The sequence below is a fragment of the Ambystoma mexicanum genome, chromosome 10, assembly GCF_040938575.1.
Source record: "Ambystoma mexicanum isolate Mex_15411 chromosome 10, UKY_AmexF1_1, whole genome shotgun sequence".
Taxonomy (NCBI): Eukaryota; Metazoa; Chordata; class Amphibia; order Caudata; family Ambystomatidae; genus Ambystoma; species Ambystoma mexicanum.
The window spans coordinates 65305409-65321552 of NC_090932.1; the positions used below are offsets into that span (position 1 = coordinate 65305409).

General features: G+C 48.3%; 1 protein-coding gene across 4 annotated transcripts in view; it reads left to right on the plus strand.

The window, feature by feature from the left end:
* Positions 1 to 16144, plus strand: part of LOC138491152 (uncharacterized) — a 648478-nt gene that overhangs the window by 395603 nt on the left and 236731 nt on the right. For all 4 annotated transcript variants that reach the window (XM_069617509.1, XM_069617512.1, XM_069617510.1 and 1 more), the window contains one exon: positions 14531 to 14730. In XM_069617509.1, coding sequence (XP_069473610.1) covers positions 14531 to 14730 — 200 coding nt within the window. The remainder of the gene's footprint in view (positions 1 to 14530; positions 14731 to 16144) is intronic.

The following is a 16144-nucleotide window of genomic DNA, read 5'->3' on the forward strand; positions in this document are numbered from 1 at the left end:
GGGGTGGTGGGAGACATGAGTGGGGGCCTGGTGGAGGGTGCCCCTGGTGGCTGGGGGATGGGGGTGGTGGGAGACATGAGTGGGGGCCTGGTGGAGGGTGCCCCTGGTGGCTGGGGGGTGGGGGTGGTGGGAGACATGAGTGGGGGCCTGGTGGAGGGTGCCCATGCACTGCTGGGGGTGGGGTGCAGGGGGACATGAGTGGGGGCCTGGTGGGGGCTGCCCATGGTGGCTGGGGGGTGGAGGTGGTGGGAGACATGAGTGGGGGCCTGGTGGAGGGTGCCCCTGCACTGCAGGGGGGTGGGGGTGCAGGGGGACATGAGTGGGGGCCTGGTGGAGGGTGACCCTGGATGCTGGGGGTTGGGGGTGGTGGGAGACATGAGTGGGGGCCTGGTGGAGGATGCCCATGGTGGCAGGGGGGTGGGGGTGGTGGGAGACATGAGTGGGGGCCTGGTGGAGGGTGCCCCTGCACTGCTGGGGGGTGGGGGTGCAGGGGGACATGAGTGGGGGCCTGGTGGAGGGTGCCCCTGGTGGCTGGGGGGTGGGGGTGGTGGGAGACATGAGTGGGGGCCTGGTGGAGGGTGCCCCTGGTGGCTGGGGGGTGGGGGTGGTGGGAGACATGAGTGGGGGCCTGGTGGAGGGTGCCCATGCACTGCTGGGGGGTGGGGGTGCAGGGGGACATGAGTGGGGGCCTGGTGGGGGCTGCCCATGGTGGCTGGGGGGTGGGGGTGGTGGGAGACATGAGTGGGGGCCTGGTGGAGGGTGCCCCTGCACTGCTGGGGGGTGGGGGTGCAGGGGGACATGAGTGGGGGCCTGGTGGAGGGTGACCCTGGATGCTGGGGGGTGGGGGTGGTGGGAGACATGAGTGGGGGCCTGGTGGAGGATGCCCATGGTGGCAGGGGGGTGGGGGTGGTGGGAGACATGAATGGGGGCCTGGTGGAGGGTGCCCCTGCACTGCTGGGGGGTGGGGGTGCAGGGGGACATGAGTGGGGGCCTGGTGGAGGGTGACCCTGGATGCTGGGGGGTGGGGGAGGTGGGAGACATGATTGGGGGCCTGGTGGAGGATGCCCCTGGTGGCTGGGGGGTGGGGGTGGTGGGAGACATGAGTGGGGGCCTGGTGGAGGGTGCCCCTGGTGGCTGGGGGGTGGGGGTGGTGGGAGACATGAGTGGGGGCCTGGTGGAGGGTGCCCATGCACTGCTGGGGGGTGGGGGTGCAGGGGGACATGGGTGGGGGCCTGGTGGAGGCTGCCCCTGGTGGCTGGGGGGTGGGGGTGGTGGGAGACATGAGTGGGGGCCTGGTGGAGGGTGCCCCTGCACTGTTGGGGGGTGGGGGTGCAGGGGGACATGAGTGGGGGCCTGGTGGAGGGTGACCCTGGATGCTGGGGGGTGGGGGTGGTGGGAGACATGATTGGGGGCCTGGTGGAGGATGCCCCTGGTGGCTGGGGGGTGGGGGTGGTGGGAGACATGAGTGGGGGCCTGGTGGAGGGTGCCCCTGGTGGCTGGGGGGTGGGGGTGGTGGGAGACATGAGTGGGGGCCTGGTGGAGGGTGCCCCTGCACTGCTGGGGGGTGGGGGTGCAGGGGGACATGAGTGGGGGCCTGGTGGAGGGTGACCCTGGATGCTGGGGGGTGGGGGTGGTGGGAGACATGATTGGGGGCCTGGTGGAGGATGCCCCTGGTGGCTGGGGGGTGGGGGTGGTGGGGGACATGAGTGGGGGCCTGGTGGAGGCTGCCACTGGTGGCTGGGGGGTGGGGGTGGTGGGAGACATGAGTAGGGGCCTGGTGGAGGCTGCCCCTGGTGGCTGGGGGGTGGGGGTGGTGGGAGACATGAGTTGGGGCCTGGTGGAGGGTGCCCCTGCACTGCTTGGGGGTGGGGTGGTGGGAGACATGTGTGGGGGCCTGGTGGAGGGTGCCCCTGCACTGCTTGGGGGTGGGGTGTTGGGAGACATGAGTGGGGGCCTGGTGGAGGGTGCCCCTGCACTGCTTGAGGGTGGGGTGGTGGGAGACATGAGTGGGGGCCTGGTGGAGGTTGCCCATGCACTGCTGGGGGGTGGGGGTGCAGGGGGACATGAGTGGGGGCCTGGTGGGGGCTGCCCATGGTGGCTGGGGGGTGGGGGTGGTGGGAGACATTAGTGGGGGCCTGGTGGAGGGTGCCCCTGCACTGCTGGGGGGTGGGGGTGCAGGGGGACATGAGTGGGGGCCTGGTGGAGGGTGACCCTGGATGCTGGGGGGGTGGGGGTGGTGGGAGACATGATTGGGGGCCTGGTGGAGGATGCCCCTGGTGGCTGGGGGGTGGGGGTGGTGGGAGACATGAGTGGGGGCCTGGTGGAGGCTGCCCCTGGTGGCTGGGGGGTGGGGGTGGTGGGAGACATGAGTAGGGGCCTGGTGGAGGCTGCCCCTGGTGGCTGGGGGGTGGGGGTGGTGGGAGACATGAGTGGGGGCCTGGTGGAGGGTGCCCCTGCACTGCTTGGGGGTGGGGTGGTGGGAGACGTGTGGGGGGCTGGTGGAGGGTGCCCCTGCACTGCTTGGGGGTGGGGTGGTGGGAGACATGAGTGGGGGCCTGGTGGAGGGTGCCCCTGCACTGCTTGGGGGTGGGGTGGTGGGAGACATGAGTGGGTGCCTGGTGGAGGGTGCCCCTGCACTGCTTGGGGGTGGGGGTGGTGGGAGACATGAGTGGGGGCCTGGTGGAGGGTGCCCATGCACTGCTGGGGGGTGGGGGTGCAGGGGGACATGAGTGGGGGCCTGGTGGGGGCTGCCCATGGTGGCTGGGGGGTGGGGGTGGTGGGAGACATTAGTGGGGGCCTGGTGGAGGGTGCCCCTGGTGGCTGGGTGGTGGGGGTGGTGGGAGACATGAGTGGGGGCCTGGTGGAGGGTGCCCCTGGTGGCTGGGGGGTGGGGGTGGTGGGAGACATGAGTGGGGGCCTGGTGGAGGGTGCCCCTGGTGGCTGGGGGGTGGGGGTGGTGGGAGACATGAGTGGGGGCCTGGTGGAGGCTGCCCCTGCACTGCTGGGGGGTGGGGGTGGTGGGAGACATGCATTGTTGATCAGTAGTGCAAGGTGACATGTGGGTTGGCTGGGGGGCATGCCCATGGTGGATGGGCTGCCTGCGGGACATGAGCAGGGGTGCAGGGTAGTCCCCCGTGGTGTGGGCTGCCTGCAGGGGCCGTGGAGGTTGTGGAGCGTACAACTGGGAGGACCCACACGGCCAATTCACGTGTAGTACTCCCCAGAACCCCTGAAATACACATACCCTGCTGAAATCGCGTGTGGAACTTCCCGTGGAATACACGTACCCTGCTCGCCCGGGGCCAATCGCGTGTGGAACTTCCCGCGCACCCCTGAAATACACGTACCCTGCTTGCACGGGGCCAATCGCGTGTGGAACTTCCCACGCACCCTGAAATACACGTACCCTGCTGGAATCGCGTGTGGAACTTCCCGCGCACCCCTGGGATACCCATACCCTGCAGAAATCGCGTGTGGAACTTCCCGCGCACCCCTGGAATACACGTACCCTGCTGAAATCGCGTGTGGAACTTCCCGCGCACCCCTGAAATACACGTACCCTGCTGGAATCGCGTGTCGAACTTCCCGCGCACCCCTGGGATACAAATACCCTGCTGAAATCGCGTGTGGAACTTCCCGCGCACCCCTGGAATACACGTACCCTGCTGAAATCGCGTGTGGAACTTTCCGCGCACCCCTGGAATACACGTACCCTGCTTGCACGGAGCCAATCGCGTGTGGAACTTCCCGCGCACCCCTGGAATACACGTACCCTGCTTGCACGGGGCCAATCGCGTGAGAGACTTCACGCGAACCCCTGAAATACACGTAGCCCGCTCCCCCACGCCCGATCGCGTGAGAAAGTTCACGCGAACCCCTGAAATACACGTAGCCCGCTCCCCCAGGCCCGATTGCGTGAGAAACTTCACGCGAACCCCTGTAATACACGTAGCCCGCTCCCCCAGGCCCGATCGCGTGAGTAACTTCACGCGAACCCCTGAAATACACGTACCCTGCTGAAATCGCGTGTGGAACTTCCCGCGCACCCCTGAAATACACATACCTTGCTCGCACTGGGCCAATCGCGTGTGGAACTTCCCGCGCACCCCTGAAATACACGTTTCCCGCTTGGCGTTTGCTGTTTGCCAGCCCGGTGAACTGGTCCAGGGTTAGCGCAGCCCTTTGCGATGATATAGCGATTTTGATGGCTTTTCCTTGCGCAAGGGCGTTCATCGGGGCGTTACTGGCGCTGCTGCAGGGTCGCTGTGATTCTCTGCGCCATGGCTGGTTTGGGAGCCTAAAATCCATGAATACGCTGAATGGGGACAATCGCACGCGGACACTCTGCGCCAGCCGCTTGCGACACTTTTCTGCGAAATTCTATGAATTACCCTCAAAATCTTCAATCTACCTTTCGGTCCAGCAGAATTACCACCAGATTACGAGTGCTGGCAACGTGATGTTAATTCCCATTTTTGGAGTCCATAGAATTTGTTCAGATTGACCTCGAGGGGTATTTCTGCCACAATGAAATGATTTTTGGAGGTAAAGAGGACAACTCACCTCCAGTTACATTGAAACTCCGGGTTTGGTGCGGCTGTCAAATTGAAGGTAATTAAACTGTCCACACCACCAAACTCGTAATGAGGCACAACATACTTTCAACATAGAACATATTTTGGTTGAAGCTCCATGGAGGGTGAGTGGGTGGAGGAGATGTACAAGGGGAGAGGAAAAGAAAAATGTGAGGATAGACTTAAAGCTGTTCCAATGAATACAACCTCTGCTATTACTTTTAAAGTAGACCAATGTAAGAGAAGAAACAGGGGATGATGTACCTTTCACAAACGCAAAGAATACCAAAGTATTATTAATATTATTATGGTATTTATTGAGTGCGGACATAGCATCGAGAAGCAACGGAGCACTTTACAGAGGTATAAACCAATACAGATGCATAACGGAGCACTTTTCAATGGTAACAACAGAACACATATACAGCAGGGGGTAGGATACAGAGGGGGACAGAGGAGGGGTACAGCTATACTGCATGGTGGAGAGGGGCCGTCAGCATCTAGCAAGTCAAGTGGCGCGAGGGGCGATTTGATGGCTTAGGTGTTGAGGAGGAGAGACTCCTTGAAAAGGTGGGTCTTGAGTTCTTTTATGAATTGTAGGAGCTTGGGGGCGAGTCTGATGCCGACGGGGAGGAGGTTCCATAGTCTCGGGCATGTTAGGGAGAATTCTCAAACTGTGCTAATTTCCCTTACCTTTTGAGACCCCCGGCAACTTTGTTGGATTTCTAGGATTTGATTTTTTTTCCTGGGAAGAGTGTGAGCCTTTTTTCCCCACTCTTCCATGTATTTTGTGTGTGTTTCACTTTTGTGTTCTTTGTGTTCTTTGGTTATGGAGTTTTAAAACAACTCCATAGGCATAATCTTTTTCTGTGTGTCACACAGCACCTTCAGTGCAGTGGCACAGGGATGTCTTTCAGACTTCCCAAGGTTTGAATCCCTTCTCTGGGACTGACTACCGTCTCCCAGAGCATTTAACGTTAAATTGGCTTTACTAGTCTTTTTAAATTTACTGACCCAGCACACACTATCTTCCTATAGAGTGCTGGAGGGGTTGCCTAGCTTCCCCTGAGTCAAAACACTCATGTAACAGTAAAATGTTACCTTTTTCAACTTTAAATGGCTGGTGGCAGTGGTTTAGAACAACTGTGATTTTTCCTGACCACTAACAACGGTAGCTAAAAATCAGGTTAGCCATGTTTTTCAATATGGTGTCCCAGACCTATCTGTAAAAACAGACTCCGGTCATCTTTTTTCGCCATTTCTTTTAGGAAAAGTCCTTCTTGTGTTTGTCTCTGCACGCCAAACCAGGTTTGGTCCCTTTGTTCGTTGGCCTTTGGCGGGATCAGTGCTGAAGCCCTCCTCTGGCGCCTGAGTGTCTGGAGTGGACAGGATGTGAGGGGGGTGCCCGAAACTCCCTGTGCTTAGTCTCCTAGGAAATCTGAATACACTCTGGTGTGATTGGCCGGCTGACTTTCCGGCAAGGACAGCCACCCTGCTGTGTGAGTGACAGCCAGACTGGAATGAATGGGGGAAAATTGTTTAAAAGCAGGTCTCTGGAACTTGGAAAGCAGAGTCGACCACTGGAATGAAAGAACCGAAGAGGAGCTGAAGGAAGAGGACTGCTGCAACTCTTGGACGACGGGTGAAACCCTGCTGCAGGTCCGAATGGCCTGAAACTCCAATCGACAGCGAAGCCCTTCAAGGTTAACTTCTTCCTTTGAGTTTGGTGGGAACAAACAACTCATAAGACACCTGGACACCGTCCCCATATGGTCAAATTTTCATCAGAGTGCTGTTCAAAACCGGATAGCCAGAGGGAAGGAAACCAGCTTGTGGTCTTTAAGGCACTCACACCTTAAACCGACGTCTTGCTAAGCCTTTGGCCTCATCCCTTGGCAGTGCAGGAACCTCCCGACATCCTCCTTCTTGTCCCCATGACTGAAGCCCAGGAACAGTGAGGTGTGCTCGAACTGCCAGGAACAACTGCTTCAGCTACAGCTCTTCTTCTCTAACAAGGTACTGTGCAAACGCGGTCCGGAAAGTTTGTGGAACTTTGCTCCACTTCGAAGGCTTGTCCTTCCCTAAACATTCGTCAAACTTTTCGCCAAGCCAAATTCTTCTAAACTACGTGGCAAAGACTTAACCGTTACTACCAGAACTGTGCTATCCAATTCAAAGACTCTGAACCATTGACTTTGGCCCAGGTCTATGAGATGAATTGCTGGTTGTAGTATACTTTAACCCTTTGCCCTGCCTATGAATGCATTTGTGCTGTTGATTCATATAAGCTTGTCTTTTTACCCCTTTTTTTAAGTATATGGAGTGCCATTTTGCTCCCACTTCACATGAGAGCTAAACTTGTTCATTTACTTACCGGTTGCATATTTGTGGTTTATTAGTGTGTGATATTGAGCTGTTCTTGCTAGTGTAATGTTTTCAAACTGTTTGTTTGAATCACTGTATTAGTTTGTCCTTTATGTAACTTGTTCTACTGCTCACTTAAACTCTTGAGACAAGTCTGGCTGCTCAGCCATCAATACCAGTTTGCTGTGTAGTACAGGCTTGTACCAAATGTGAAATTGTGCTTACACTTGTAGTCTTTATTGCATCTAGTGTTCCCAAAGGGTACTGCGTGCGATTCTGCCTAACAGGGCATAGGCATCGAAGGCTTGTTTTCTGGTCCTTTCCTTTTTGCAGTGGTGGATTTCAAGTCTGCTTCAAGCCAGATTCATAGTACTATGCCACACACGCTTACCATCACTTCTGTGAAGACAAATTTGACATTTCACAGGGGAAAGTGTTGCAGAAGAGAATCAACATGCACAAATGGTGTTATGCAGCCAGTTTCTTCTCAAACACAGAATTTGAAGCTGGGTGAGTTGCGGCTGCAACCCTTTGTGAATTCCTGCTTCATGAAGGGATGAGCTCTCAGATGAAGCTGGTGCTATAGATATTTTCTCCACTCATGGCCTCCAATGTGGTAAGCAAAGCACAGGAGAAGCATAATGCGGGCATGACCCATTGTGTAACATAGCTGGAATTCACAGCCTCAGCGGGGCTGCCATCATTCCTAATCTCCCTTTCTGTGGGGTCGCAAATGTAAACAAATGCATTTGAAGTGACAGACCTTTAAATGCTCGACATTGCAAATGCACACCCTGATCTCATGTAGGTGAAGGGCTGACCCTATCCACGCGAGGGCAGGTAAAGAATTTGTGGCGGTGCGCTCAACACTTATATATGCTTCAAGAAGATGGCTGTGAGTCCATCGCACCTGCATTGCAAGTCCCAGAGGTGAATCAAGAACTTGCGTGCAGGGTGATACAGGAGCAGGAAGTGAGGGGCATTGAGTTCTACATCGGTCGCCAGATTTCTGATGATAGAGCATCATGTTTGGTGGACAGAATGACATCTTTATTTTATTTATTTATTGGTTTATAATGCGCCTACACACAAGACTTTTGAGGTGCAATTTTAACATTGCATGCGACCGAGATGCTACAAAAATCCTTTGTGTGACAAACTGGATCCTCAGGAACAGGATATAATGTACACATTTAGCTGAGACATTCCTTCCGGTCAGGATGTCAATCTTCACCAAGCCACGAAAACTGATCTTAGCCCATGGTTCCAGCAGCCCTGAGATACTGCTGATAAATATCCGCCCGGGAAAAGGGGATGAGGACAACATAGCAAACCTAGCCTCTTCTGAAGATGGCAGTGTTAATGTGCTGCATACAAGTTCATCTAACCCTGTACCTTTATTTACTTGAGCTGTTTTTCCATGAAATGACCACCTTACGCTATTAGTATTCAGCACAATACATACTGTTGAAGAAGCCACATATGCTTTTGTCCGAATTCTGTGGATGTATGTCAATCTGGTTTTGTGCCAGGGTTGGGAACCTCTGTGAATTTGTTCACATTAGCAATTTTAAAGGAGAACGTTTTTCAGTCTGGCCAACCAATCTGCTTGGCTTTAATTGATTTTAAACAAGCTTTTGATTTGGTGGACAGATCCGTATTATGGGGAAGATGGCAAAATGGGGCTGTCCTTCCCATCAATTGAACATGATAAGGGATCTATATACATACACTTCCATTCAGATAATATTGGATAATAATGGTCACCTAACCTCTCCTATAATGGTCTCTCCTATACTGACATATAGAGGAATAAATAATGGGTGCGTTTTAGCCCCTGCTTTACTTAATCTATACATGGCTGACCTGGGTATTGATCTGATTTGTGTGTGTTCTTTCACTTGTGCTTACTAGACTTTTGTATGCAGATGATTTGGTATTGATTGACCAAACTCCGATTGGACTACAAAGGCAGCTTGCTATGTTAGTGCTATATGCTAATGAGCTCAAATTTAATTTGGAAAACATCCAATGTCTTATGTTTATCTACCAAGACTAGGAGAAAAAAACTTCTTTTAAATGGACTGTATATGATCAGCAGTTACTGAGAGTTAATAATTATCAATACCTGTCAATTTGTTTTCATGATAAACGATCTGATGTACCGTATTTGGTAGAATTAAAACAAAAAGTAAGAAACCTTTCATCTCAGGCTCTGATTATTCATAAAACAATTGGCAAATTCTCGTGTATGCATTTGACAATTCTTTACAAACAAATGGTGATCCCTAGTCTGGCTTATGGATCTGAAACTATATTTATAGGCCAAAATCTAAATTGGAATTATTACGAAGAACTATTTTTGAAAGAAAAAGTGTTGTCTCTTCCTGACGCTATCCCAGTTCAGATGATTAGATTTGAACTGAGTTTGCTGTCTTTAAGGCGTGTGATATTTTGGAGGATTTTGTGCCTGTTTAGAAAATGTTGGTTGGCTAATTCTACTTCGATTTTATTTCATGTGAAATGTATTTTATGGTCTGACACAAAAACAATTTGATCAAAATGGAAGCAATATTGTTTAGACTATTTGAAAATAGCTGACATTGATCTTGATACTTTATTACACTTTCCAGATAAAGATAAAAATAAACTTTGGCAGATTCAAACCATGAATGATTGTGAGGGATAAAAGATTTTTAAAAATGTTATTCATGAACACAAAACGTTGGGTACCCTACAGAAATATCTAATGAAGTTCCCTTGTCTCAAGAAACGCCATCAGTTTTTCATGTTTGAGATTTAATTCACAGAATTTATTTGAATACTATAAGACTCTTAAGGAAGATAAAATATGGTCAATGATTTTTTCGGGTCAACACATCTGTTTGATTTTAGCTAAGTATAAAGGACTCAAAGGAAGCAAATGTGGACGCACCGGAAAAGGAAAAGGAAAGACATATTGAAACAAGCGTAAAAGTTCATTCAGTCCGAAGGACACGTAAATCTGTTAAATTAAATCCAAAAAAAACGGATAAGAATTGATTCAGACACAAGTAGTGGACCTCTATCCGATGACATTCAGGAATTGTGTAATCTTTCCACATACTCCAATGTTTCTGATGAAGAAATAATGCAAGACGAAACCCACGTTTCTTCATCCGAAAGCTTGAGCATCCTGGATACATCATCCCCAAAACATCAGGATAAGCGGAACGATACTACAAAACATTTGAGAGAGGTGGTAAAACAATTTGGAGGTCATAACAAATCTGCGCCACAAGCAACAGCCACAAGAATGGCTGACAAAATTCCGAAAGACATTCACAGTTTAAAAGAGAAAATGAAAACGATATTAAATCCAAAATTTACGTCAGCACAAAATGAAACAAGAAAGGAGAGGCCAAAATCTCAACCAAGACAAAGGATAGATGCCTCAGGAAAAATAAAAGTAACTAACGTCTTGGAAGATGACCTAGAGGTAAATTTGAATCGGGGCAATGTAATGCGATTATTCCATTCAGTCCCGATATTAAGGATCCTCAAGTCTGACGACATACAAATCGTCAAATACATGACAGAAGAACGAGCGGACAGTGTTCTGCTACATATCAACTCTCAAGCAGTCAGAAAGACCATACTGACGGCGAAAGAGGAACTGCTACGTTTGGGCTTTGAGACTTCCGAACAACTTGAGATGTCAACATCAGAGTCTGAAGATTGCGAGGACAGAAACGACTCTAAAAAAAGATCCTTGACTCAACGGCGTGCTCAAATACGATCTTATCTGAGCACTTATTCTTCAACTAAGACTAACGAGGACCTACAATCAAATGTCAAACGGCGCCTTTAACTAGGCACGATAGGACTGGATACTATGTTCACTCTTATCTCCTGGAATACAAGGGGTTTCAGTCATTTGTACAACGGCTTTCCAGTGGACCTAACAAACAATTTTGCCATCTGTCTGCAGGAAACTTGGATGCGACAACCACTGGTAAAGGACGGATATCAAATATTGATTAATCCTGCCGAGAAAAAAACAGCAGGTCGGCCGTTTTCCGGTCTCCTGACGTTGATAAAAATAGGAACGAACTGGGAAGTCATTGAATCAATTAATCCAAATCAAAATGTGCAAGCGACCCTACTCGAAAGAAAGCGTGGAGGAAAAGATAACGTTCAAAAATTATTACTACTGAATGTTTACTGGAATCCAAACAAGATCACTAGTAGTACATTTATTAATTCTATAACTACACTAATAGATCTGAATCAGTCGTCCCATCAAAATGTATGGATCATCGTATGCGGAGATTTAAACCTAGCATGGTTTAATGGAGAAAAAGAACTAATCAGTGCACCCCGAGCTGGAGATCGAAAAGAAAGCTCGAGACAAACAAGATGGAACGATGCTATGGAGGCTCGAGACTGTTCAATGATCAACGGAAACGTGAAGGGAGACATACCGCCACAAGTCACCTGGCGAAATATGGGCTATGAAAAAACGTTAGACTACATATGGACGTCTAATAACGTGAAAAATTTAATTGACAACCTGGCAATAATTCCCTCAAATAGCAGTGATCACTCTTTATTGACTATGTCCTGGTATCCAAGCTGTAAGACGCCAACTGGCTCGGCATGTAAAGAGCTAGAAATAAACTCTGGACGTAATAGATTGAGAATAAAAGCTAAGCAAATTCTGAATCTTACTACGATCTTGCATTGTCAAAATAAAGATAGCCTGGAAACACCAAACTATATTGCCTTATTGCCGTATACCGATCAGACAAACAAAAAACAGCATCACCTTGAACATGACCACCTTCACAGTTGGAGTAGCACTGTGAGAAAAGAGAAGCAGAAATTAAGAAAAGATCTACGAGAGCTGAAGTCGGGAAGAAGCACAAATACAGTCAAGATGATAAAACATAGGAAACAAGTCTACCGAAATTGGTTAAAGGCATTTAATCAACAGCGCGATCAAGAACGAGGTGAGGCAATGCTATCGCTGATTAAAACCAATAACACCAGAGACATATGGAACATCTTAAACCAAGGCAGCTTAAAACATGCAGGTACAATGGCAAATGGAGTATCCGAATCAAAGTGGTTGAAGCACTTTCAAAAACTACTCACATCACAACCAATGGAGTTAGATGAAAAAAAAGAGGCATGTTCTACGGACTGGGACATAATTGAAACTGAAGAGGACATAGCAACTGTAATATCAAATTTAAAAAATTCAAGAGCAGCTGGCCCTGATCGTATCACCAACGTGATGCTAAAACAACACAAGCATGAATGGTCTATATTTATCTCAGAGCTGTTCAAGAAGATCGCTAAAACAAGGAAAATACCAACTTCATGGTCGAAAGCAATAATTGTCCCAATATATAAGAAGGGTGACAGAGAAGACCCTGCTAATTATCGACCAATTGCACTATTAGACACGATAGGAAAGGTATTTGCAACGTTCCTACAAAAAAAAATAACGGCATGGGCTCGGCAATGTAAAATCGAAGATAACAGACAAACAGGCTTCACGAAAGGAGTAGGCACAGAAAATAACCTTGTGATAGTGAACATCTTAAAGCTTGAAGCTATTCGGAAGAGAGAAAACTTGTACTTCGCCTTTATTGACATGCAACAGGCATTCGACACCATAAACAGAGAGATGCTTTGGGCAAAATTAAAGAAATGGAACTGCCCGCTCTCACTGTTAAATCCAATACAAGCCTTACATGAATCTACCACAATAAGAATAAGGCTCAACGAAAATGGTGATCTTTCAGAACCAATTACAACAAACAAAGGAGTGAAACAAGGTTGCCCCTTGGCTGCAGTTCTATTTAAGCTATACATTGCTGATGTCGCTGAAGCCCTAACAGGCACACAGGCATTTTCGCCAAAAATAAATGGACATCAAATACGCTGTCTGATCTACGCTGATGATTTGGTGCTAGTTGATATAACACCAATCGGACTACAGCGTCTTCTAAGTGCCCTGGAAGAATACATGGAAGCAAATGCCCTCAAGATCAATGTAAAAAAGACGAAGATCATGAAACTTGTTCACACAGAGGGAGCAAGAAATAAGAAATTTAAATGGTACATTAACAAGGATCCAATAGACGAAGTCAATGTGATTCGCTATTTAGGAATCTTAATAAATACTTCAATTAGAGAACGAAACTGGGTCAATGAACTTGATAAGCGAATGCGCACATTGGCACTTCAAGGAGCAAGAATACATAGGTTATATGGAAAATTTACGTTTGCGCCAGTTCGCACATTTTATCTCCAAAAGGTGATCCCAGCTATCACGTTTGGTGCGGAGGCAGGCTGGAACATCGACTCAAAGCTCTGGTCAAAATTGGAAGGTATCTTTTGGCGACGTGTGCTACAACTACCAAACTACCTTTCAATGATAATAATTCGACACGAACTTGCAGTGGAACCGTTGCATGGCATAGTCATCTGGAAATCCATGGCGCTGTTAAGAAAGATGGAACTCGACAATGTGGAACCTGCATATAAAATATTTGTTCAGCATAGGGAAACAAATCAAAGAAATCTGTTGAAAGAATGGTCCCAAAGAACTCAAATATATATGCAGTCGGCAAATGTCACAATGGAGACGCTATTAAAATGGCCACAAATTGCAAGAAAAAAACTGAGACAGTGGTTATGGACACAAAACTTAGACAAATACCATGGGTTGACAACTGCAATGGATCTGGGGCCGACAACCAACAAATTAGATAATCCACCAAAATACCTTTGCCAATTTCCATCGCGTTTCCATAGAGACCGATTTTTCCGGCTACGAACCAACATATACAAAACACGGTATATGCTGTGTATGAGACACATGGAAAATACCAAAGATGATTCATGCAGGCTCTGTGGACTTGAAACTGAAACAGTAAAGCATTTACTAATAGAATGTCAATCACTTAAGGAAATTAGATCCCTACATATAGGTCAGTTTGCTCCTTTAACGCAAAACCAAGAAGATCTATGGACACGAATCCTGAGTGGGAACTCAGTCCATTTAATCTGTGGAGCCATAAATATGCTGGACAGTGTGATACCTTCACTAGAGAAGCCGATAAGAGACCTTAATGGGGACTGCTCGGTTATGCCATCTTCAAACTTAATGACCGCATGATCAGACAAATGTTTTTCGTTATCCTTGCTTTGACGTTGCAAGACAACTGATGACAAGGACAAATTTAACAACACAAAGAGACGAGACCTCTTTTAGGAAAAAACATTGTAATAAAAGTTTGAAAAAAAAAAAAAAACTGTAAATTGCAATAAAAAAAAAAAAAAAAAAAAAAGATTTTAGCTAATTTGAATTTTTTGAAAGATTTGAATATAAGAATTTGAGGGAGGATCTTATTGATGTATTGTAACTGATGATCTGCATACATTCGGTTTAGCATGTTTGAACTTGTGTTGTAATGGATGTGCTTGATTTTATTTGTTGTGTTCTTTGAAAGGTTGATTCACTTTCAATCATATCAAATAAAATGTTAAAAAATATGGGTGTGTCCACTTATTGATTGTTTTATGTTTTTTTTTCCTAGTAACAACCTTGGTGAAGCAGTTACAATAGTGACATCTGAATTTTCCTATTCAAACAATCACTATGTCCTCATCTTCTTAAATGATTTGTTGAGTGCCTCCATTGTCAAGGCCTTCAATCAAAGAGCAGCGAGAAAGCACAAACTGTTGAGTCTGGAATTTGCACCCATTGCCACGGATGACATAACCACCAGAAGAATACGTAAGTGGGGGACTGTGCTCCATCATGCCTAAGCTTTGATAGACCTTTTGTATTTTTTACTATTTTTATTAGAATATATTGTTTGGTGTTGGCCCTATCCTGAGGGTCTCAGAGCGCCTTACAAGGTTCAAAGCTTAAAAATGTGGACGTTGAAACAGAAGTTACAAATATTTTCAGGATAAGATAGATTAGGACAGACAAGTGGTAGGAGGGGTAGATGGAGTGGCAGGGTTATGTGTGGGGCAAAAAGGTATGTTTTAAGACTCTTTCTGGAAGCGTTATTGGAGGGTGCAGTGCAAATATGAAGAGGTGGGATGTTCCATGGCCTGGATACAAAGTGGATAAATGCTGCTTTTGTGTGCATTTTAGTTTGCAGAGTTGAATGCATAGGAGATGCTGGCTTGCTTGTCTGATGTTTGTATGGGTAATGGGTTTGGGTTTGTTATGAAGGTAAGATGGGGTTTTGTGGTAGATGACTCTGTAAACAATATAGAGTCCTTTCAAGGCAATTCTTTTGGCTACCGTGAGCCAGTGGAGCACGGCAAGAGGTGGGATGATGTGTGAATGTTTGGGTAGGTAGAGGTTGAGTCTAGCTGGTGCATTTTGTATGGCTTGCAGGGGGGCAAAGGTGCTGCTTGGGGGAGTCCAGTGAGGAAGCATTGCCACAGTCCCGCTTGGAGAGAGACAGTGTTTCGACTGTGATGTGGAGGTCACTAGGCGGAAGGATGTGTCTGATCTTTTGTAGGAGGTGTAGTTGTAGATTGATTGTTTTGGTGCAGTAGCTAAATGGTGTGTGAATGCAAGGTGGGGGTCAATGATGAATCCAGGGGATTTGACAGGTTTTCAGTAGTGAGTTCCTTTATACAGGAGGTGAGTTTGGGTTTGTGTCAGGGGTGGGGACTGATGAGGAGGAATTATGTTTTGGAAGGGTTGAGTTTGAGGAGGGGGTGGCCATTCAAGTGATGATGGTGGAGAGACAGCTTTTGAGGATGTGGAGTTGTGAGGGGTGTGAGACTATATTTGTAATATTGTTGTGTCATCTGCGTACTGGTGGCAATGGATGTTGTGTTTGCTAAGGGTCTGTCCAAGGGGTTCAACATATACATTGAAGAGCAGTGGAGAGAGGCAGGATCCTTGTGGGACTTTGTAAATGACCGTTGTGGGGTCAGATTGAAAAGTGGGTATAGAGAGTAAGCGTGTTCCGTCAGTAAGGAAGAAGGTGAACCAGTCTAGGACAGTGCCTGAGAGTTTCACCCTGTGGGATAGGATGTTGAGTAGAATAGTGTGGGTGATGGCGTTGAGGGCTCCAGAGAGTTTGAGGAGTAAGAGTTGTGCTGTGTGTCCTTTGTCAGTTATGTTGTGGAGGTTATTGAGGATGTAAGGTGTAGCAGTCTCAGTGCGGTGTCGAGGTCCA